The following is a 25000-nucleotide window of genomic DNA, read 5'->3' as shown; positions in this document are numbered from 1 at the left end:
ACTTGCAAGAAATCTAACAGTTTGCATAGATTTAGCTTTTTCCTACATCTTTTTAAGTAATACTACTGCTTTGTTGCGAAACAGGCACTCTTGATTTAAGGGAGCATCCAGCAATTTAGCTTTAACATGATCTGGAAAAGATTGCTCCTTAAGCCAAGCATGCCTTCTTAGTACAGACCCAGTGACAGCAGCCCTGCAAGATGCCTCTAATGAATCAAAACCACACTGCAAAGTATGTTTTCCAACTTGTTCAGCAGAATGCATTAAATCCTGTAAATCTTTATTTTCAGCAGTCAGGAATCAACATTAGTTTCTGTTTAAGCAATCCAATAATATGCTGCTGATACTTTAACATATGAAACTGTCAGTTTAAGGCCTTAATGGCCAAGGTTGCAGAAGTGTATACTTTCTTACCCCATCTATCCAGCGTCCTGGAATCTCTATCAGAGGGGGTAGGATTTTTGGTAGTAGCCTTAATGCCCTTGGGCCCCTGTGAAATGGTCTCAGGATCCACAGTAGGATTTTTAAAGAGGAACTTGAGAGTCAGGAACCTTGTAATACCCATCAGGTTTTCTGGGAACAGGAGGTAGAGAGTCTGGGGCCAAGCTAGATTCCGAGAAGGCATCAACAATGTCCAGTACAGGGTGGATAGCTAAAGGCCTGTGTTGGGGCAGGAGTAAGAAATCCCGAAGCCTCTTTTTAGAGTCAGAGTAATCCTGGTTCCCCAAGAGTATGCAAGATTTCACCAAGAGAGAAATCCTCTGGAGTGGAAGCAGAGGGAATGTAGTCCTCTGCATTAGAATCCTCATAGGTAGATAAGGGTAAATCCTGGTCTCATAGGTAGATAAGGGTAAATCCTGGTCACAGAAAACAAATTTCAGAGTCCTGATCAGAAGAATCATAAGGAAGCTCAGTCCTAGGTCTCTCAGAGGGGGAAGGGTGGCTTCCCCTGGTTAGAGTAATAAGGTCTTCAGCCATTCTTATTTGTTTAGGCATAGAGGCCTGACCATGCGGTCTGGACATTGGTGTTCTAGGCATGGATCAAATTTTAGGCCTTTAAGAAGATGGCGTTTTAATATGCAAGTCAGTAGGCCTGAATACACCCTCAGAAGCCAGTGCCTGCACAACGGCTCCGGACCCATCCAAGGTAAAGATATCTGCAGGTTCCACAGTTGAAAAGCATCTCACGGCATATCGGACTTTGAATGAGTCTCAGTAGAGGCCTGCGAATCTGAAGTAGCGGTATCAAGGGCTGCGAAAACGCCTCACTGAGTACCGGCGACTGGCTTAAAGCTTCATCGGTTTTGGACCTCGACGGTCTCTTTCTTTGCGTTTTTTGTGAACTTCGGTAGTCGGATTGCTAACTGACATTTCAGGATAGCTAAATCTTGAACCAAAACATTTAGAAGCAAAAATATACAGACACTTTAGTGCGTTGGTTAAATTTAGCACAAAACCTACAGCAAGGCACGTTGTGATCAGGGCCTAGGCAAGGAATACAGTACAAATGAAAATCCTTGAGGTATTTGCTTCTCACAAGTAATGCAATTATTAACTTTTACTGATATCGGTAAGGAGCAAGAAAAAGTTTCCCCAACGGGGTACTTAGCTTTAGTTTGAAGACTTCGGTTCTGAAACTCGAATACGAAAATTTCAGGAGTCGGCCGACCGGCACTTGCGAACTGCTTCTGCTTTGGGCACTGCGCAGCAAGAAAGACTGAATAAAATGGCATCTGATGCATGTTTTATACCGCTGACGACCTGACGTCATGGAAGAAGAGACAGCAACCGACGCAGGACCCAAGACTTTGTTATTCAGGCTGAGGGCAACCTGCCAGCAGATTACCCAAATGTAATGACTGCAACAGTGAAACAAGAACATCTGGTATACAGAGACCATATCCATAGAAACAATTCTTAGACCTTTACTGAATTTGAATATGTATGTTCTAAAGGATACTAAGCCTTTTTTTTAAATGATATATTTATCTTTGCACAAAGACATCAACAGAAGAGAACTTTTTAGTCACTCTAGATGTAGTATCATTATTTACTATTAATCTGAATGATAGGTATTTCTTTAGTTTTTAAGAGCATTCACAGACTTCTCAGATGACCAGGCTGAGATGCTATCTGACCTTCTGAAGTGTATCCGGGAGAATGTATTTATTTTTAGGGATATATTCTACTGGCAAAAGAATGGCATAGCTATGGGCACGTCATGTGCCAATAGCTACGCCAATGCCATTATGTCTGTTTGGGAACAAGAGTACATAATGAAAGGTCCTGAAGAGAAACATGTTTTAATCGCAGATTTGTGGATGATGTATTTCTCTTATGGGAGGGTTCCATAGAGGAATTTTACAGTTTTGAGAAATACATCACCACAGCTACTAATGTTTTTCTACAGTAATATCAAATGAAAAAATACATTTTTTGGATGTAGAGATTATAATAGTTTAGGCTGTTTGACATCCAAATTATACAAGAAACCTTGTCAATGCAATCATTTGTTGTACCGAGAAAGTATGCATCCCACTTATGTTTTTAAAAATGTGGTGAAGAATCAAGTTTTTAGAACATCTAGGTTGAATGTGAATGAAAAGGATTTTGTAGATCAAACGAATGATCTTAAAAAAATTTTACTGATAGAAGGTATAGCGAAGATGAGGTTGACAGGGGTATAAAGAGTGTTACACAATTAAGAGTTAGCAAGGCGAAACCTTATTTTTCAGAAGGGACAATAATGAATAAAGAGAACACAGAAAGAGAAGTTAAAAGTACCTCTGTATTATTCTAATAATGTTAACATGTACACAAACGTCATTAAAAAATACTGGCATATACTTACCACATGAAGACAAAAGTGGATTCTCAACCTAAATTTTTGTTTAAGAATATGAGTTTAAAAAGGCAGTTGTGTTATTCTCAGGTTAAAGATAATTTAAATAAACATACAATTACACCTTGTGATAAATGTCCAGTGTGTAAATTTATAGATATTTCTGATGCATCCTGGTCAGAATACATTTATTTTTAACATCTATGCTACCTGTGATTCGACACAGTGTATCTAAGCTTGTTTGACATGTCAAAAATTTTATATAGACAAGACAGAGCTTTAAAATGGCAGAATAAAGGAACATGTATCACATAGTTAAGCGTAGGACGTCTATTGCTCTAGCTAAGCATATTAATGAGACTGACAGACAGTTTTAAGTTTACGGCTACTGGAAGGGTGTATGAGAACATTGGAGGAGGGGATGTCAGAAATGCTACAGAGCAGTTAGAAGCAAAGTGGATTGTTCAGGGGAGACTTTGGACATGGTTTAAATGACAAGGTGCCCCTAAAGCCTATGTTGAAAGCCAGATAATTTTTTAAATAGCTTTCACCTTTGTAAATAGTATACATCAGATATTATATACACTGCAATTTTATCTTGTGTGTGTATGTATATATATATATATATATATATATATATATATACACACACACACACAAATTAGTATTATAAGAAATGGCTTTTACATTTGTGTACAAAGTTTTACCGTGTGTATGCTTTTAAATAATTCTTGATTAGTGATTTGTTAGTTGGGTGGTGCATTTTGTATTTAACTGAGTTCACATGAATGGTGTAATGCATCTGAAGAAGCAGGTTTTACTGTGAAAGTGCTCAGGTCCATTTATTTATTATAAACAATATTTTTACTCGTAAGTCTGGATAATTTTCCTGTTCCTGAGTCAGTTTTGCTTTCTTGAAATATTCCTTTAATAATTAAATATATTTTGACTTTGCCCAGCTAATACAGCCAAAACAAAGGAAAACTCACTGTGCATGAGCATACTCGGGTCTATAACATAAATTCTGAGGGAGCTATCGTTTATGGGCTAGTTGCATGGATATACTCGCTTCTGCTTCTCAAAGCAATGAAATACAGAAATTGCAACCTTTTTTTTTTTTTTTTTTTTTTTTTAAAGCACTGAGCTTTCGCCATGGTATACACAGCATGAATTAGAACAGGTTTAGTCAGTTACAAGAGGTCAGCCAGACATGCTAAATTTCAGCCTTGACATCACTGAATTAGATGCCAGAGGAACAGTCCCAAAACAGAACTTGGGGATATTACTGGTGATGCATCTTTGAGGAAAGTGAGCCACCTACCCTAATAGAATGGGCTCTGCCTGTTAACCATCTTGCTATCAAGCAATTTGTACATGCGATGAATTTTTAGTTGGGTCCGTTTACCAAGGATTTTAGAGTGTATGATAGTGTCAGAGGCCTCTGTCCTGGCCAGATAGGCAGGGTGTACTGATCTGCCTTTGTCTAGTGCCTCAAAGTCAAGAAGGTTAAAGATACAGGATCTGTTTTTGGTTAGGGTCAATGGACTGCAAACGGACTATTCTCATTTATTATTTCCATGATAATGTGTTCCATTATCTTACATATGATGCTTGACAGTTCCCAGGATCAGTGGTCAGGTTGCCCCTGTGGAGGAAACCATTACAGCTGTTCTCCAGGCTCTAGGAATATAACCTCTGGATACAGAGGTTAAGCAGGTCTATAAGGGCGTCAAACCTGAATTAAAGCAACACTAGGATACTAAATTACTTCAACCTGGCTACAACTAAATTAGAATCAAGAGCAAGGGGTCTTTTACTCCAATCTTCTCACTCAGTCTTCAATAACTGTCCCATACTTCGATAATGTAAAAATATTGCTTGCACACCTTAGACTAAACTCAGACAAGTCCATTTCATAATCTTCATACCTCCATACATCCTCTCACAATCAGAGCACCATTTTAATACAGTATTACTATAACTTTTAAAAGGAGAACTCATCACACTAGTGGATTCTAGCATTATCTGGGGAAAATTTACAAGACTGCTCACTAAGGTACATGGGTTTATGAAAGTCATCTCTCAACCTGCTTGAACTGGTAAAGCAACAGGTGAGAAATGCATAGTAGACTGGGTACTATAAAATCCAACCAATAGTATGCATGTATGTACCCTACTTGACACCAAAATGATAGTCTTCCACATATGTAACAGAACACACTAGCCTGAAAACATGCATCCACTACTCAGTTTCATTTAAAAAAACTGACTAATCAAGATGTTTCTTGTTCAAATATATGTTAGAAGAGTGTATCTGGAGACTTTGAAATATCTTCCTCTAGACAATGCTTTAACACTAACAGTGCTTGCTCATATTAAACTTTGCAACATCTTCATAGAAAGGAGAACTCCGATATAAAACCTGTACCATGCTTAACCACCAGAAGCCAGCAAAACAATGCATCTTTGATACAAAGCCTGAAAACTGGGAAAATGATCCAACAAAAACAAACGGCATTACTAAACTCTTAATAAACCTGACAAAAAAGATACCCACAAAATAAAAGGTAATCTTTACTTACACATGCAAAATACTGACAAGATAACCCAGCTCAGTATAGGCAAGCCATCATCTCTATAGAAGAAAGGCAATCTCAGCCCAACTCAAATACACAAGTTAATATTGCATGTAATATGAACGCTTATTTTATTACAGCTGCTTCATCACTGATCAAACTCCTCTCTCACCAAACAAGCTCCTTTTAACAGTAATGATACAGGTAGGGTCAACTTAACATCTTTAGCTCATAAGTAGATCAAAAACATTCTAACACTTAAAAAGCATTACCATCACCAGTTAATACATCTGCATACATATTTTGCTGATGTATTACCATCACCAGTTAATACATCAGCAAAATATGCATGCATTATTGTTGAAGTAATTTACTTACCCCGACTCAAGTCTAGTAAAATAGAGCTACAAAAGAATGTGTACCAGAAATTTAGAAGAAATCTTATGTAATATTACATACAGTGGAGAGTCAACTGACCTACCTAATATTAGGCCCATAGCAATTATCACCCTTTTCAAAAAATCATACAAAAACCAGCAAAGGAACGAAGGTGGTAATGGAAGCAAATAACTAGAAAGGGAAAGATAATAGAATGGGAAGACGCGAAGAACTTAGACTGCAGGTTATTAGAGACTGCCTTCCCTATTAAGGACTGATACCAGAGTATAGGCACAGAGAAAAAAATAGGGGGGGTCCTAAACAAAAGTTTTTAATAGAATCTATAACAGAAGTTGCCAATAAGAAAGGAATAATTAATAGAGCATATAAAATATTGCATGATAACAAGAATCCATCAGATGAGGTTAGGAAGGATTGGGAAGAGAGATTAGATGAGCAATTCAAAGAAACAATGGGAGGGATATATGCATGTCTCCCAAATATGAAACAGTCTAGAAGATTTAATATCTTTCATTGGAACTGTTCACATAGGTATTTTTATACCCCAAGTAGACTCAAAAGAATTTTTCCTCGGGTAGACAGCAAATGTTGGGAGAAATGATAGGGAAGAAAGAGGTAACTAGGAACATATTTTCTGTGAGTGTAATGAGTTGGCAGACTTTAAAGATTCCCTGCAGACTGCTCTGTTGGAGATGCTGGGTTAGCAAATTATTGTAACTGAGGAAATTATTTTGAGCCATGATACAGAATCGGAATTGCCTAGACATAGTGAAGCCTTGCTGTGTCTATGTGGCTACCAAAAAAACAATTACTAGAAAATGGAAACGAATGTCTAAACCATCTTTACTAATAGTAGTGAAGATAACAGAAATAAAACTGGAATTGGATCTTTAAAAGGGGTAGGAGCAAATCACATAGGAAAAATGTGAAATGTGGGATAAATACATGCAGAGGAGGAACAAAGTTTAAAAGAAGGCAGGAACTGAATGAACTATGTAACGGTTGACTGACAATGACCGGATATATTCTAAACGATATATGTTTGTAGCTGCAGTTTTGTTGGCAAGGTTTGTAATATGTAATGTTTGCAACTGAGACCGTGTTGTTATGGTTTATTTTAAGATTGCCCATATCACACAAGATAATTTAATAAAGAGTTTCTTGTTTAAAAAAAAATAGAACCACCAATTCTCTCTCTCTTGTGAAAACAGTATCTCATATAAACATGGATTTTGACCCAATCACAGCAATGGAATAAATCCTAACCTTTTTGAATAAATCCTAACCTTTTTGAATAAATCCAGCACATTTCCTCACTTTTTCTAGATTTATCAAAACCAAACGACACGGTCATACAACTTGCGACTAAAAATAGCTACTTAAAGCCAGAGTTGAGAAACCCTTAACTGGTTTGAAAGCTAAACAACTATCCACAATCCGTATGATGGCAGAATGCTTTAACATTTTTACCAATTAATGTGTCACAAAAGGTCCAATCCTAGGCCCAACTTCTGTTCAACATACAAGACATATACAAAGCTACAGGAAACAAGGCCAAGTCAATATATAGATGACAGACACTGATAACATCTGCATCAGCACTGGGCAAGCTACAAAGTCTATTTACACAGCAAGCATTCAGATCCATTGAAAAATCGCTAAGTGACTCAAGTACTTCTAGATGCTAAGAAATATAAACTAATGTTCGCCAGTACAAACCTGTGTAGCAAGGAAAGCTACCTAAATTAATTACTGTAGCATCTCTGAACAACACACAGAGTAAGTCATACAAAACCATTAGGGGATAACAGAATATAAACTAAAATCTGACCATCACATTAACAAAATTATACCTCTAGTCTCCACAGCTCAAACTTTACTCCTAACAAAAAAAAATATTATGCCCCAGCAATATTAACAAACCTTCCAAAAATGCATTAAAAACGTACACATTTTAATATGCTGTTTTGTTGTGTTTCCATGTGTATTACAGAATTAGTTGTGATACACACTTGTTCCTCTAGAGTTGCTGTATAGCAGGATGTCTGGGCAAAAAATAAACTAAATAAATGCTGTGTATCAAGTTTAATACAGGTGGCTTATTTTAATCAGTGCTTTGGAGGAGTCAGCACTGCTTTATCACCCATGCATTATGGCTGAGGACCTATTGTCTGGAGGTGGAGTTTGAGGAATTTGGTCTCTCTCTCTTTGGCTCATACAAAACTACTGCAGTCCAAACCAGTGGTGAATTTGGATAGGTACATTTTAATCTGTACAAAAATAAACAGCAAACTGCACAACCTGCAATTGTACATGGAGTACTACTAAAGGTAAGGGATAAGCTGTCACTATTTAATCTGCAGAACAGCCAGTTTCATGACACAAACCTTTCTGACTGATAACTCCCAGGTAGCAGCAATGACCAATTTAAAACAAGCTTCACTGGGTATGGATATGCTTGTAGTAACAGCTTTGGAGGCAATGTCTTTGCGTGACCTAAGCCTGCTCTTCAATTTCCATCTCACTGTGTCATTTTGTAGTTTGTGCAAAGGAACTAGAAGTACCTTGCTGGGTTCCTTCTACTTCTATCATGGATATCAAACAAATGGATATCATGAAGTGGTGCTTCCAGGAAGGGAAGTTTATAAAGGCTCTCTTTCATATTAACATTTTGGTCTTGTCTACACCCCAGAATCTAACAGCTTTGGGTAGCAGTGCACAATGGATGGCAGATAGGGCATACTGCACACTTCTTAATATCTGCACCCATGTGAAAAATCTGCATTTTGTGTACCACTTTACAATTCCTTCAGAACATACAAAAGTTTCTGGAATTTATTTGAAATGTTTGAGTCCCTGCATTTGTGTCCCAATCTGAAATTTGTCCTTACTGATTTTAAGCCCATCACTATTAATTGTGCACACAGGAATATCTCACATTTTCTTAAAGATGCTTACTTTCCTTTTACTTGAAATATATTGTGTACGATGCAACATGGAATAGCTCCTTTGTAATGGAAGGTCTGCGAATTTTAAAATGGCTATGAAAGAAATCACAAACTTTTTTGGAAGCTGAAGTAATTCTCTCACAATATCAAAGAAATTCTTCTGGAGGCTGTGAGGTTCACTCTGTGCATGCGCGTCTGTGCACGTGTGTGTGAGCGTGTCTGCGTACGTTTGTCTTTGTTAAATATAATTGCTTATCCCACAAGTTACAGAAGTCATCTTTTAGATCTGCTGCATCCCCAATTACTGGTCTAAGTGATCTAAATGTCCTTTGGATGAAACATTAAACCAAGGCCCCATCTGCCTGAGTTGGTGGTAGCTCAGTGGGATGTACGAGATCCATGCCCTGGTGAAATTTCCCCTAGTAGTATAAAATACCACCCCGGGTCATAAATACGACCTTGGGTCTCCCCTGAAGAGAGGCTTACTACCTTGGTGGGATTCACCTGGTCAAAGGATGGATAGACAGATAAATGCACTTTAAAATCTGCCTAGCTTGCAGAATTTCATAGAATGCCAACATCACAGGCTGCACTGCCTGAAAGGAAAAGTACCAATGCGGGATGCATAATGCCCAATATGCCTGTTCTGGCTACCAAACAGAATACGGCAGACCACCTTTAATAAAATAGCCAAATTTGCAACCATGATTCCAACAGAACCTGCCACTGGCATTAACAAATACACCATGATGGCTTGAGCTACAGAATCTATTAGCACTTTATCAATTAAAAAGTAGCTTACAAAATCTTATACAATCCTGAGAAGTCTCCCCTATCACACACCTCATGAACTATATACCCCATAAAGGCATTTCCGATCTCTGAGTCAAAACCAGCTCTTTGTAAAGCAGTATCCCAACTGAAATATATTCAGAATGCAATCCCAAAGTATTTTAATGCAAAATAAGGGGACATCACAAAACCAAATGGCACTGAAAATGTGCTACACAAGCTTAATATGATAATGGTAATATATAAAAGCTTTAACAAATTAATACTTAATGATACAAGTTAGATTTAGGGACTCACTGTTTTATCCACACAGATAAACAATTAGCCTGAATCACAACTTTCGTCTTTGTACCTTTTACTTTTCACTATTTCCTTCTACTTCTCTATCACCACTTATCTCTAACACTACACACATTTCTACCTCTGTACTGTCCATTAAACGCAGTTTCCTCTCTGCCTCATTAATTCACCTTATATGCAACAAAACAAAAGATGCTGCACATACATTAATTTAGTAACTGTTGCTTGTGTAACATTTTGTGAATTACTTTATTAAAATTCAACTTTGTTACTATATCAGTTAGTATTGCAATTGTATATGGAGCATTTCTCCCCAGGCTTCCACTGAAAACAGAAGACTGTCCTAGTTAAAAAGAAAAAAAAAAAAAAAAAAAAGGAGAAAAGAGGGACAGAAAGATGGTATGCGGTCTGGACCACAGAGCTAGTATTGTATTGGAGAAATTCTCGTTCTGAAGTAATAAGGTGTACCAATTTAATGGCGTGCAGAGGAAACCTTCGAAGGGACAAGCTTGCGTTAAACCCGTCTACTAACACATCTGGATCATCTGGGTCAGAGTGAGTTATGCTGTCAGATATCAAGTCAGTACAATGCGGAGTAATGTTACTGGGATTCTGGACATAAATAAGGTGGCTTTGCAGTTACCTTTGGAGATGGTATTAATATTTATCTCCTATTTCACCTTGCTAATTTTGATCTTCTACCTTTGTTCCTCATTTATACCTTTGAATCCACTTATTTTGAATTTCGATAAGCATCGCCCACAAATCTCACCCAGATCAGCACCACACTACTTGCATCTGTCATCAAAAATGCACCATCATTTTGCGAACAATATCTCCCCAGCTAGGCTAAATTTTCAGTAAAGTCTCATCATACAGCAGATAATGAATAAACCATTTTTATCATTTTACCCATTTCTGTTTTCCACGAATTCACAATCATTCTACCATCATTACTAGTAAAGTATCAGCACAGAGTCTCAGCTGTACCAAACTGCTCTTTCACAAACCACTCGTGTCATAAAACTTGCTCTTTCTGGCCCTCCATCAGTAAATCTCTATCTTAGACAATGTCCAGTCTCTCCCTATGATACATACCTGTTTTTGTGAGGCTACACGCTTCTGGTCTCTCTTCCGCCAGGCTGGATCATGGATGTGTCGGAATGTATCATATCCAGTCTTGATTCCAGTGGGGCGATAAAGCTGTTCAAACAAGAGCATATACAAATACTCTGAAAAGTAGGCTCTTTCATAATTAGATTTATTAATTAAAGTAATGACTACATATTTACGGAATTTCCTCTGCACTAAAACTTCAAAACAAAAGTCATCCCCAGAAAAGCAGTGCTTCCTATAATACTTAATCATACGTCATGCACAGTATCATTATCCGTTCTTGTTCTTACTGTAGAAACCTAAAGAACTACAGCTTAATGTCAGCATTCTTTCAGATATTTATCAACTTCATTTTTACCAGGATACAGAGCAAATATGATACAGAGGATGGCAACAGTCATGATACAAGACTATCACCAGAAAACAATACAATATGTAAAATCTACAGTCCTTAAAGAATAATAGAAGTGGGATATTACAAAAATATGTGATAGTCAAAATGGGTAAATTCATTAAAAAAAAGAAAAGACATGAGAACAAAAGGATAGTTAAGACAAGCTGGGAAGCTCAAGGGAGACCGAAAAAGTAACACTCCCCGAAAGGCTAGTAGCAGATTGTAACAATTTCCTGACGAGGTGGCAGTTTCAAAAATACTGAAAATTCAAGCCTGCATGTGACAGAAAACTATCTTTATATATACTGGGAGAAAAGAATAAAAGTAGTTGGCTTAGCAGGACAGTACAATTGTGTAGTTTATTTGCCATAATCAAAGATGTTTAAATAGATCACTGCTGCAGTAGCCATTACAGAAGGTGGCATATGCTTCCAAGGATTACATATGTCCAGCCAGTCTATAAAGCTTTAGGCATCTTCTTTGCGCATGCCATATGTTCACCCTTAGCACAAGAGGATGCACTAGTATAACAGAGATGTGTGGACGCACAAAATCAGACCTTTCTTCCCCAAAACAGGATGCATGAGTTAAGCTGTTAAAGATTCTGTCAAGAGAGCAAATGAGTTAAGGATACCCCACCCAGCCAGGGGAGGAAAATGAAAGAAAATAAGGGGAACAGAAGGTGGATGCTAGCACTGCAACAGCAATCTATATGAACGTTGACTGGTATAAGTACACTACACAACTGTACCATGTTCTTCATTAAATCATTGTTGCAGCAGCCACTACAATGTAAGGTGATTGCCAAAGTTCAGGAAGACAGTGTGAATGGAGAAGCAGCAGAACCCAGAATTCCATGAAAAGCTCTATCAAAATCAGCTCTGGCAACACAATTTAACGTGTACTGCTTGGTGAAAGTGTAAACAAAGACCCAACAGCTGCTTTTTGAATAGATCCAAAACCCACCTCTTTCCAAAAGGCGAAATAAATCACTATTGCTCTAGTAGAATGTGCCTTAACATTTGGAGGGGAATTTTTACCATGATTAGAGTAACAGAACTGAATAGCAACTGACAGACATCTAGACATGGTTTGCTTACAAACTGGCTGGCCTTTTTATGAAGGGAAACAGCAAATTAATTTTCCCAAATCCTTAGTTTTGCCCAAATAAACCATAGCTGTCTATGGACATCCAGGATATGAAAAAAGTAGTTATAAATAATTGTCTGAAAGGTATAAAAAGCTATCATCCAAGGCAGTGTTGAAGTTGTTTCAAACAATTCTCATCTTGTGCAAGTAGGTCCAGTCTTGTAAGTATATTTGTCATAATAGATGTTTGAATGACCACTGCAGCAACAGCCTTAGCTATATGGGTTGTATATCCTACACAAAATGTAACAGCTTGCCAACTCCCTAAGCTTAAGGGCACCTTCCACACGCGTAGACCTGTGGAAGATCAATGATCTGGGCAAAGCCCTTCAGAACTTTCCGCAAACTGTTAAAGACAGGCTAGAGTGCTAAAAGAAATCAATGCTAGGTAAATCAAATTTAATGTCCACGTCCTGGAAACAAAATATACTGAAAAATAAGGTAAATGGAGGGATGGAGCAGTTAATGCAAAAGTGATCATTTGAACAACTACTTTCACTTAATTATTGCTGCAGTAGCTGTGTACAGGTACAATACAACGTATACAGACTGGGAAGAAGGAAAATTGAGGGTCCAGGAGCCCCAGGAGAACAGTCCTAGCAAAGCCTGTTGTAGACTTGGAAAAGGAATCTAGTTTGTAGTGCTTTGTAAAATTATGCGCACAGGACCAAGTTGCTGTGTCTAGAATACCTGCGAGTCCACCCCTTTCCAAAAAGCCACCGATGAAGCCAAGACCCTAAAAGAATGTGCCTTGACCCGTCTTGTTATGGTAGGTATAAACAAGACCGACAGCATGGGACAAGCATTTTGAAAGGGTTTGCTCTGACATAAGATGGCATTCTTACCTTTATAAGAATTGAAAAACGGAGAGTTTCTGAAGGTTTTAGTTCTCTGGACATCCAGAGCATGAAGAATCCTTTCTCCCTCATTTTTAAGCTCTGGACAGGGAGATGGACAGCTTGGATCAACATAAACTCTAACATTTTAGGCATAAAAGATTAGTTTTAAAGGAAACCATCTTTGTTGAAAATGAGAAGGTTGACTCACCATGAGAGCTTTCAACTGAAATACTCCTTTTGTAGATGTCCAAACAATGAGCAAAACTGTTTCACTGTTATCAATTTCAAGTCACACTGATATTTTGGTTCAAATGGAGAGAGAGTTCATGTTCCAAAACAAAATTAAAATCTGAAGGAGGTGTCACCATTTTTCTAGGAGGATGGGTATGCAGAACCCCATTCAAAAACATTTTAACACATGAGGATCCATGGACAAACATGATGAAATGGTCAACACATGAACCCTGATTCAGCAGTAAGAAAGACCAGAGAATAACACACAAATACTGTAGAACCAGAGAAACAGCAGCTTTAAACCAGTCCTTGAGCTTATCTTAGCACAAACTAAAAAATCGTTTCCATTTAGTAATGTATAATTTCCAAGTAGAAGTTTTTTTGTTGTTGTTTCCATTAATACCTATTGCATGTCCTCAGAAAACAATTGCCTAAAAGGTATGAAAACTATCATACAAGACAGAGTTGAAGTCGTTTCAAACAACTCTCATCTTGTGCAAGTAGGACCAGTCTCTGTGGAAGCTAGTGGTAACTGACCTTGGCAATTTCTAAAAGGGAGAATTCACTGATGCCTGGGCCAGGAGGGAGTCACTACAATTATCTTTGCAGAGTCCTTTGGAATCTTCAGTATGACACTTGATATCAGAGGAAAGGCATACAGTAACATCCCTGTCCAAGGGAAATGAAAATGCAGGAATCATGCAGCAGAATTTTGCTAGCCGTCTGTTGTAAATGGAAGCAAAAAGATCTACCTTAAGTGCTCCCACAGCTGGTTCAAATCTTGGAAGTCTCCCCCAATTCAATTTCCATTCATGAGGGTCTGTCCTGTTCCTGCTCAGTCTGCCATAATGTTTTGCTTTAAAGGAAAAAAAAAAAAAATCGACCAAGTGATAAATCCAGTAAATTAAAAAAAACTCATATATATGACGACCCACTGGACCAGTAATCAAGGAGCCTCAAATCCTCACCACTGGCACCAGTGGGGGACGTATACAGAGGATAACAAGGTACATAGAAAGTATTTCCAGACGCAGCTCTATGCAACAAGTGCAATTTCCCTTAAGAGGAGACCAAGACCACAATCCGGAGCTGGTTCCTCTAGCTTTCTCCAGATCCCCAATAAAAGACCCCCCCCCGTTGGCACAGCTACAGAGTTGAGATCTCAGATGAGTGGCCAAGCCAAGACCTCCAGCACCCTCTGTCCAACCAGTGCTTCGTGTCCCTACCCAAGTAGAGACACACTGAGGTTTGAGATATAGACATGTATGTATATACATATATATGTATGTATATACATATATGTATATACATATATGTATATACACACATATATATATATATATATATATATATATATATATACATATATATATATATATATATAAATATATATATATATATCTATATAAGAGTCTAGGACATGCTTGACTAGCAAATGTCTTAATCACAAAACATCGAACACACATACACGGAAGCATTCGTCGATGTTAAGCGCTTTCGTGCATGTGTTCGATGTTTTGTGATTCGGACATATGCTAGTCGAGCATGTGTCCGGATCCCATATATATAGATATATATATATATATATATATATATATATATATATATATAGATATATATAGATATAGATATATATATAGATATATATATAGATATATATATATATATATATATATATATACACACACACACACACACACACACTGCTGGGCTAGCTTGCAGAACATTTCTCTGGTTGTCAGGTCAAAGACAGTATACGGGCTCTCTTAGAATGCTGGGCTAGCTTGCAGAATGACATTTCTTGTCATCAGGCTTCCACAAGCCCAAACAACCATTGATTGCAACAGTTTGCATCTACATGTAAAAATACAGAGACAAGGGCTTTTCCTCAGATCTTTGGCAAATGCTGGAAGTCATAAAATAAAACACTTCCAGGACAATACAGAAAGCCTCTCAGCACAGTCTCCAGTCTAGCCTATAAAATAATGTAATTTCAGCTATTTCTAAATTTTATTAGACTGAGATTAACCTCCTGTATCCCACTTTCCACATTTAAAATGCATACATCTAAACAGCTACAACAGTGCATGTAAATTTCAGTTTTATTCCAGTAGGGCATGCTGTGGTTACATTTTAGGCACAAGCACTTTATAAAATATCTTTTCAATAGACATCTGTACAAACCTAATTTGATATATGTGACATACAGTTCTAATACATTTGTAGCATCTTATATGAATCATGTCGATATGCACAGATGGCAAATTAACAAAAATAAAATTCCTGATAGCTGGACTGGCAGTATTCTTTTCATCACACTGATGGCCCACCATTGAACCAATCAAGCCTCACCAGTGGGGGACGTCCCATTTATTGGTGGCAATGGTGGGATTTAGGCTCCCTGATTACTGGTTCAGTGCTGGGGTGTCAATTCAAAACAAAAATTACCAGAACCATGGCATACTAATATCAAAACATCCAGATTTTAAATCAAAAATACACTAAAGCAAGTTAAACTTTCACCCAGAAAGGCTTCCTCAGGCATATAAAACTATTTAAAACAAAGTTTATATAATGAAATGCAAAAGACCACATTACATCATCAATCTAACCATTTAAACACATTTCTGCTTTTCTCAAGAGGTTTTAAAGTTACAATTCCATTTAAACGCAGATAAATGTGTGCTTTTAACTAAAGAATCCAATGGTATTCTTCCATCTCTGTATTATGCATGTTACCACCTCTTAATGATTCATGTAAAAAACTTAACATTAAAAACTTAAATTCAAAATGGGTACCTTTCTCTACTAAAGTAGATCAATTATGACTTGCATATTTCTGAAATGTAAATGACAATTTGTTCTTTTAATTTTGGATTACTTTTTCATGCATAAACAAAACTGCACTGACCACAAACTGCTAAATGAACTATATTCATAGTATCACAGTTACTGTATGCTCCAAGTTCAAATTCCTTTCCACTAACAGGATGAATGTTTTACCTTTACAGATATATTTACAATAGACACATCTGCCACATTTCTATATGTACCTTTTTTAGCTGTTCTAGATGGCAATATACTCCTTGGCTGCTCCTTATAAGTAAATGCTTTAAATTAGTGTTTTTTTTGTACACAAAATTAGGTAATTGAGAAATAACAGTATTCAATACAGGAACACCTAAAACATGCCAATATTTACTAATTTAACTGCACTAGTATTCTTATGTTAAACATCTTAAAGCACACATTTCTGGCTTAGTATAATTATGTATTCCTTGCTTGGCAGAAAAAGTAGGTTTGGCTACTGTATTACACAAAGCATTAACATCTCTACTAATAGCATTAGCATTGTGAATAATATAGCCTCTACGCACAAAACTGGATACTGCAGTGTCCAATTGTTTTTCCATATTTAAATCTACAGTATTTTAGCCACCCTTAACATCTGATCCTCAGTGTTTCTAAAGGTGAACTGTGGAAGCAGTTCTTTGTAAATACCAATTGAACTGTGGAAGCAGTTCTTTGTAAATACCCATTTTTTTTTTTTTTTTTTTATATATATATATATATATATATATATAAACAGCATGGTCTCAACATTACCTAGTTCACTTTTCAATATGGTAGTATCCAAAAATCAATCTGATCTGAAGAAAAGCACTTTTTAAATTTCAAAAAAAGATGTATATTAGAAATATATTCAAAAAATAATTCAAAGGTCTCTATTGCCTCACCACCACCTCTTTTTTTTTTGGATACTCTCGTTAGGGGTTGCCACAGTTTCCATTTCTTCCTGTCCTCCTCTGCATCTTGCTCTGTCACACCAACCACCTGCATGTCCTCTCTCACCACATCCCTAAATTTCATCTTAGGTCTTCATCTTTTCCTCTTACCTGGCAGCTCCATCCTTAGCATCCTTCTCGCAATATACCCACATCCCTCCTCAGCACGTCCAAACCAATACAACCTTGCCTCTCTGGCTTTGTCTCCAAACCGTCCAACATGAGCTGACCCTCTAATATACTCATTTGTAATCTTGCCCATCCTTGTCACACCCAATGCAAATCTTAACATCTTTAACTCTGCCACCTCCAGCTCTGATTAATGCCTTTTAATCTGTGCCACATTCCCCAATCTATACAACATAGCTAGTCTCACAACCATCTTGTAGACCTTCCCTTTCACTCTTACTGGTACCAGTCTGCCACAAATAATTTCTGACACACTCCTCCATCCACTCCACCCTGTCTGCATTCTCTTCACCTCTCTTCCAGACTCACCATTACTCTGAACCGTCAATCCCAAGTATTTAAACTCCTCCACCTTCACCAACTCTAGTCCATGCACCTGCATCCTCACCATTCCTCTGTCCTTCTCCTCATTCACAGACACATTCTGTCTTAGTCCTGCTGGCCTTCATTCCTCTCCTCTCTAGAGCATATTCTCCATCTCTTCAGGGTCACTCCTCCTCAACCTGTTCCCTATTCTCGCTATAAATCACAATGAAATCCACAATCAGAGACCACACAGACTCCTGTCTGATCTCGTCTGTCAACCTGTCGATCACCATTGCAAATAAGAAAGGGCTCAGGAGCTGATCCTTGAGGTAATCCCACCTCCACCTTGAACGCATCTGTCACTCCAACCGCAGACCTCACCACTGTCACGATATAAAGAAATCTACAAAATAAAATGGTACATTATCAAAAAATGGATTTTCAGATGACAAAATGTATTTACGCTCCCAAATGTATTTATTTATTGACATTTGTTGACCAGGAAAGTTCATTGGGTCAGAAACCCATCATCAGTGGAGGCCCAGGGAGAAAAGCTCCAAGAGTGATTACAAGACATTTTGTCATGTTATATGAGCAGGTATATACACAGATTGTACAAAAAATGTCAGTTGCAGTTACAGTTACAAATTGTACATCAAGAATCAGTTGCAAATACAAGAAAACAAAAAAAAGTTGCATCTTACCATAACATTCCATCTGTATTGTTGATCCTCGTTCAGTCATTACGCATGGGTATCTGTTCCGACCTTGGAACAGAGCCGGTCATTTTCCAAGCTTGCGTCAGCTTCAAACTCTCAAGCTAAACTCTTACCCACAATCCCCCTCTCCCTGTTACCTCAGATTGAGTTTGCAAGTCAAAGAAGGTACAGGCTACCTCTGGTCAAATAACCTAAGAGAACCGGATGGTGAGATCCACTAGAAACCACAGGAGGGGGAAGGAGGGAGGATCGTAATGACTGAAAGAGGATCAACAATACAGATGGAACGTTATGGTAAGACTACTTCTTTATCTGATACTGCTGATCCACTTTCATTCCTTACGCATGGGACAGAGTCCCCAGCTACCTCTATTCCTGGGAGGCTCTCATGGAAGGACATTCCTGAGCACCACAGAACCGAAAGATGCTCTTCCCCTGGAGGCCAAATCCAATTTGTAGTGATTGATGAAGGTATGAGGCGTAGCCCACGTTGCAGCTGCAAAGATGTCATGTAAGGAAGCTCTAGCACAGAAGGCAGCAGAAGTCGCCACAGACCCTTGTTGAATGAGCTTTCATGGTAGTAGGCAAAGAGATGTTGCGTTGTGTATAAATGAAGGTCACACAGTCCTTCAACCATCTAGATAATGTGACCTTAGCAACAGCAGATCCTAATCTACTTATGAAAGGGCCTAGTCCTATTTAATTAAAAACGAATTTGCCTGTGGATATCTATGGTATGTAGGCAATACTCTCCTCTGTTTGAATGATTGGGAAAGAAAACTGGCAATTCAATGGCTTGATTAATGGACATTTCAGAGAGCGCTTTAGGCAGAAAACATGGATTAGTTCTCAGAAACACTATCTCTATGAAAAATTAAGTATGGATTCTTGACGCATAAAGCTTAAAGCTCAGAAATAAGTCTGGCAGAAGTAATGGTGACTAAAAACAAGGTTTTCCATGAAATACTTGAGGTCGCAAGAAGAGGCTGGTTCGAAAAGTGGCATGGTCAGAGCTTGTACAACTAATGATAAATCCCATGGTTGAATGGGTTCTATAAAAAGTGGCTTAAGATGATTCACACCATTTATGAAAGTCTTGCACAATTTGTGGGACTTGAGAGGAATCTTGGACACCCACATGAAAATAGAAATTGCAGCCGAATGAACTCCAATGGTAGAGGCCGATAAACCCGATTGAAAAAGGTCGACGAGATAGTAGAGTATTATCGAAACTGGTGCTGAGAAACGATCTACTGGTTTATCTTTCAGCCAACACTTAAATCTTTTCCACTTGCTCAGATAAGTAATTCTAGTGGAAGACTTATGAGATGCAATGAGAATATCACGAACTGGTAAAGAAAGATCACTCTGCCTGGCAATCAAGGGAATTGGAGTAGCCAAGCCGTGAGCTTCAGGCTGTTCAAGTTGGGATGAATCGGGTTCTGTGGATGTGAGGACTCTGGGGTTGGATGCAGAATCCACGGTAGATCTAGTAGGTGAGGCCAAAGGAAGGGGAACCAAATCAGTCGAGGCCAATATGGTGCTATGAGGATCACCTTGCTCCTCAACAGACTGGCTTTCTTCAGAAACTGAGGAATGAGGGGAAAGGGTGGGAATGCATAAAGAAGACCAGAGGGCCAATCGTGGACTAGAGCGTCCCTGGGTGACTGTCCCGGAGGGGGAATCAGGGTGAAGTAGTTGCTGCATTTGTAGTTGGTCGGAGATGCAAAGAGGTTGCAGCAAAAATGGCCCCAGTGGTGGAAGATCTCCACCGCTACCACTCGTGAGGTTGAAGAAGGTACCTGCTTAGTCTGTCTGCTATCATGTTGGAACTCCCGGGAATGTGCATTGCTAGAAGAAAACAGTTGGTAGCCATCGCCCACTGCCATATCCTCATGGCCTCTCGACAATGGGGTAAGATTTGGTTCCACCTTGCTTGTTGATGTACCAAATCACTGCCATGTTGTCTGATTGAATTGCAATTGTCCCAGACGGCAGCAGGGGATGGAATGCATGCAACGTCAGAAGCACCGCCCTCAGCTCTAGAACATTTATATGCAGATGGGCCTCCAGTTCGGACCAAGTGCTTTGGACTGTGACCCTGACATAGCCCCCCCCACCCTATCAGGGAGGCGCCCGTAGTCACTGTGGTCTTGGGTTGCTGGGGGGAGAAGGGGCGAGACCATTGTGACGGATTGTGTCATCCACCAATTTAAATCCTATTTGCACTTGTGGGTTACTTGAAACATGGCTGAAAGAGGATGCTGAAAAGGATACCATTGGATAAGCAGTAGCCATTGTAGAATTCTCATGTGAAACCTGGCCCAGGGAACAACGGTGATGGAGGCTGCCATGGAACCCAACAGCTGTAGGACACCGTGAGCAGTGGATATTTTCCCTTGAAAGGAATGGAATCAGTTGCTGCTTTATCCTTAGAATTCTGTGCTCTGGAATAGCAGCTCTGCAGTTTTGTGTCCAAGATAACCCCTATGAATTCTGTCGACTGAGATGGGGTGAGGTTGGATTTTTGCCAGTTTATGGTTATGCCTAGCTCTTGAGCAGTGAGGACAGAGTATGCCAGGGCTTCTTCCAGTAGATGTCTGGTGGGGGCAGAAATGAGCCAGTTGTCTAGGTATGGAAACACCTGGAATCCTTGAAGTCGCAAGTGAGCTGTGACAACTGCCATGCACTTTGTGAACATTCTGGGGGCTGTAGAGAGTCCAAAGGGCAGTACTCTGAACTGGTAGTGACAGGCTCCTGCACAGAAGTGCAGAAATCTTCTTGGCCTGTCCACTTATGTGGTAGTACGCATCTTGAAGATCTATCGAGCACGTCCAATAGTCTTTCTTCAAAAGCGGGAGAATAGACTATTATAACCATGCAGAACTTTTGTACTCTCACAAACGTGTTCAATATACTGAGATCCAAAATTGGTCTCCAGTCCCCGTTTTTTTTGGCACCAAAAATAGTCTCAAGTAGAATTAGGATCCTATCTGGTTTGGGGGAACTATTTGGATGACTCTCTTTCTTAGCAACTTTTGCATTTCTAGTGCTGCTTCTTCCCTTTGACTGGGTGGAACGTTGGGAAGGTTTTTTGAAGGGGCAGGACAAAGATCGAAGGGGATATGATAACCTCTGGTTATGATCCTTTGTACTCAGTCGGTGGTGATGCTTAGCCAGGCAGAAGGGTACAAGGAGAAATGTCCCCCAACCACCTCCAGAGGAAAGGAGTTGGGCTGCTCTTCAGGAGCGCTAAGAATCCCTGGAACCCTGGTTACGCAGACCCCCTCTGCCCCGAAAGGAGAGTCTTTCCTGTGAGTTCCACCCCCTGCCTCTGGGGGAAAGCTCGGCCTGTGTGTCACGGAAAGGACCCTGAGATTTCCTGAACCATATCGTCCCACTTTTGGTTTTGGGAGAACGCATGTTGAGGGGAAGAGTAATAGAAACCTACAGCAGAAAGGGTCTTCGCATCTTTGTTCACATCTGGCCAATGTGCTTTTAACTTTGAGCCCAACCAATGAGGAGGCCTCAATAGGAGCATTAAGAAAGGAAGCCTTAAAGGGTTACGCGAAATTGCACAAGGACATCCAGGCATGTCAAAAAGTTCACAAATAGTACAGGGCAGGTCAACAGACAAGTGGGATGCCCACAAACAAACGCACAAAGAGTGTGCATCGGAAGTAGGTAGTTTGTGCCCACAATCAGAACACCGCATAAACCCCGGAATACCTTTATCTGCCATGACAGCAAATTAAATAGAAAGGGGTACCAGCAATAGTACAAAGGAATACCCAAAGGTATAAGAAAAAAGGAAAGGATTACCAACGATGATAGAGAGAATACCTTGCGGTAAAAAGGTAGAGAAAAGATCAGAAAAACCTGAAGAAAATATGTACGCTAGACGAGATAGGGTAAGAGATAATGAAAAATAAACTTTTGACAGAAAAGTAATAAGAAAGATTATTAAACAAATAACTGTACTTGGCTCAAGATCAGTAGCTTGACACGACCGAATGGCAATGCGGCAAATCAAACCGGAGGTAAAAGGCAGAGTGGAATTGTGGGTAAGAGTTTAGCTCGAGTGTTTGAAGCGGACACGAGATTGGAATATGGCCGGCTCGGTTCCGAGGTTGGAACCGATACCCATGTGTAAGGAATGAACGAGGATTAAGAATATCAGATCATTTACCTGTCGCCCATGGGATTCGGGATAATGGCTAAGGCTCTTGCCACCCCTATAGTGCCCTTTTTAGGCAAGATTCAAATGACATTCATCACCATAACAGGTACAAGCAAGCAAAATCTGAGGGTAATGCTACTCAATGCTAGAAGTCTAAACCTCAAAATGCACTCACTCGAGGCGCTCCTTAAAATTGATAACAGACATCTGTGCAGTGACAGAGACCTGGTTCAAGGCTCCAGAGAGCACCCCTGCATTACCAGGCTATAATTCATACCACACCTTTTGGCCATCTAACTTAGACCGAAGCACTAAAGGCAGAGGCGTGCCCATATTCATTAAGGATATCCACACCTCCAGGCTAGTTGCTCAGCATAATGCATCTGAGATTATCCAAGTGCAACGAACTCTGGGCAAGACCGCAATGCAAACTGTAGCTTGCTAAAGAACCTCCACCATGACCCAGGATTCCCACTCCATTTCTTGATACACTGGAAAATATATTACGGTACAACCTAACACCCTAATAATGGGCGATTTCAACTACCCCACCATTAACCGGCAAAACTACTCGTGTTCCAACTCTTATGTTCAACGTTTTCTGGAATTCATAAAACCCAATGCCTTGGATCAACTTATCCACATTCCCCATCAGGGGCAGCAATATCCTAGACATGGTCATTACCAACATGGGCAACTGGTGTTCCAAACCAGAGGTCAATTACTCGTCTGTCAGATCGGACCACAAACAAATCACCCTAGACATCCACATCCCAGCCCCACCCCCATTAGGGAAACTACCGTAAAAAAGTTTTCCAAAGCCAACTTCACGCTTAAGACAGAAGTGGCAAACTTCACGACACCCATGCTGACGGACAATCGAGATACGACTGCTGAATCCTATACAACTGCACTTTATAAGCACTTACACGTGTGCATGGATCGTGCAATTCCTAACAGAACCAAGATGTTATCATCCAAAAAATGAAGCCAATCTGGTGGTCCCCTGCTATAAACAAACTCTACAACAGAAGAAAAACTGCTGCAAAAAAAAGAGTAAAATCCCATGATTGGAGGAACTCCGTGGTCAGCCACAGTAAGAAGCTGAGATCCTTCATAAAAATCCCCCAAAGCTAGTTAAGAAAACAAAATCGCCACTGATTCTAAAGACAACCACAAAGCATTCAATAGCTATGTCAAGAACCTCAATAGCAACACTCAGATCTGTTCTGAGTTGCAGCACAATGGCACTAAATATACAGAACCAACTGATATTGCCAACATCCTAGCAGATAGGTTCAGTGCTAACTTTACCCCTCTCTCATCCCCTAAAGGGCCCATCTCTACACCGGAAGAATGCAAAGTACCTGTAATCGCGGCTGGACAAGTAAAAAACTCAACAAAGCCAAAATCACAGCAACCATGGGACCCGATAACATCCCAGAATGCGTTCTACATGAACTACAGAACGAACTGCCACCCCACCGAAGTACCATGTTCAATCATAGCCTCACCTCAGGCTTTGTGCCCACTGAATGACGCACAGCAATGGTTATCCCACTCCACAAAGGGGGAGCCACCACGGACCCAGAGAACTACCGCCCCATTAGACTGACTAGCGTGGTCTGCAAGGATATGGAGCGTATCATCATGAAACTTATAAACAAGGACAGTGGTAATCTGCAAACTCTGGACCCTACCCAGTTCGGGTTTGTAAAAGGCAGATCATGTCTCCTAAATCTGATAGACTTCCTTGAAGTGGTCACCAAAGCTGTAGATGAGGGTAAGGTGGTACACACAGCCTATCTAGATCTCACCAAGGCTTCTGACACCATCCCCCACTCTGGAATTAGACAAACTCACTAAACTAGGTATAAATCCCCGTCACAAGATGGGTTGCAAACTGGCTCACTGACCGAACCCCACATTGTGAAAGTAGCAGACTCTAAATACAACTTCAGACCATTGACAAGTGGAGTACCACAGGGTTCAGTCCGAGGGCTTATCCTGTTTGGTATCCACTTCTCTGAATTACAGGCCAACACAGAAAGTCTGACTAACAAAGTTCGCAGATGACTGCAAACTAGGAGCCATAATCAAATCTCATAACGATGTGGACATCCTACAAAAGGGCCTCAATGAGACAGATGCCTGGTGTCAAAGCCATGGCCTCAAGCTCAATGCCAAAAAGTGCAGACATCCCTTTTGGTAAAAACTCTGTACCCCTGAACT

General features: G+C 39.6%; 1 protein-coding gene across 2 annotated transcripts in view; it reads right to left on the bottom strand.

Annotated features, from left to right (window-relative positions):
- Positions 1 to 25000, bottom strand: part of B4GALT7 (beta-1,4-galactosyltransferase 7) — a 730869-nt gene that overhangs the window by 180916 nt on the left and 524953 nt on the right. For both annotated transcript variants that reach the window (XM_044069438.1, XM_044069437.1), the window contains exon 5: positions 10956 to 11060. In XM_044069438.1, the coding sequence (XP_043925373.1) occupies positions 10956 to 11060 (105 nt within the window). The remainder of the gene's footprint in view (positions 1 to 10955; positions 11061 to 25000) is intronic.

The sequence above is a fragment of the Protopterus annectens genome, chromosome 4.part0 (genome assembly GCF_019279795.1).
Source record: "Protopterus annectens isolate FY-2018-M chromosome 4.part0, PAN1.0, whole genome shotgun sequence".
In the NCBI taxonomy this organism is placed as follows: Eukaryota; Metazoa; Chordata; order Ceratodontiformes; family Protopteridae; genus Protopterus; species Protopterus annectens.
Note: the sequence above shows the minus strand (reverse complement) of the source record. Positions and strands in the feature narration are given on the sequence as shown.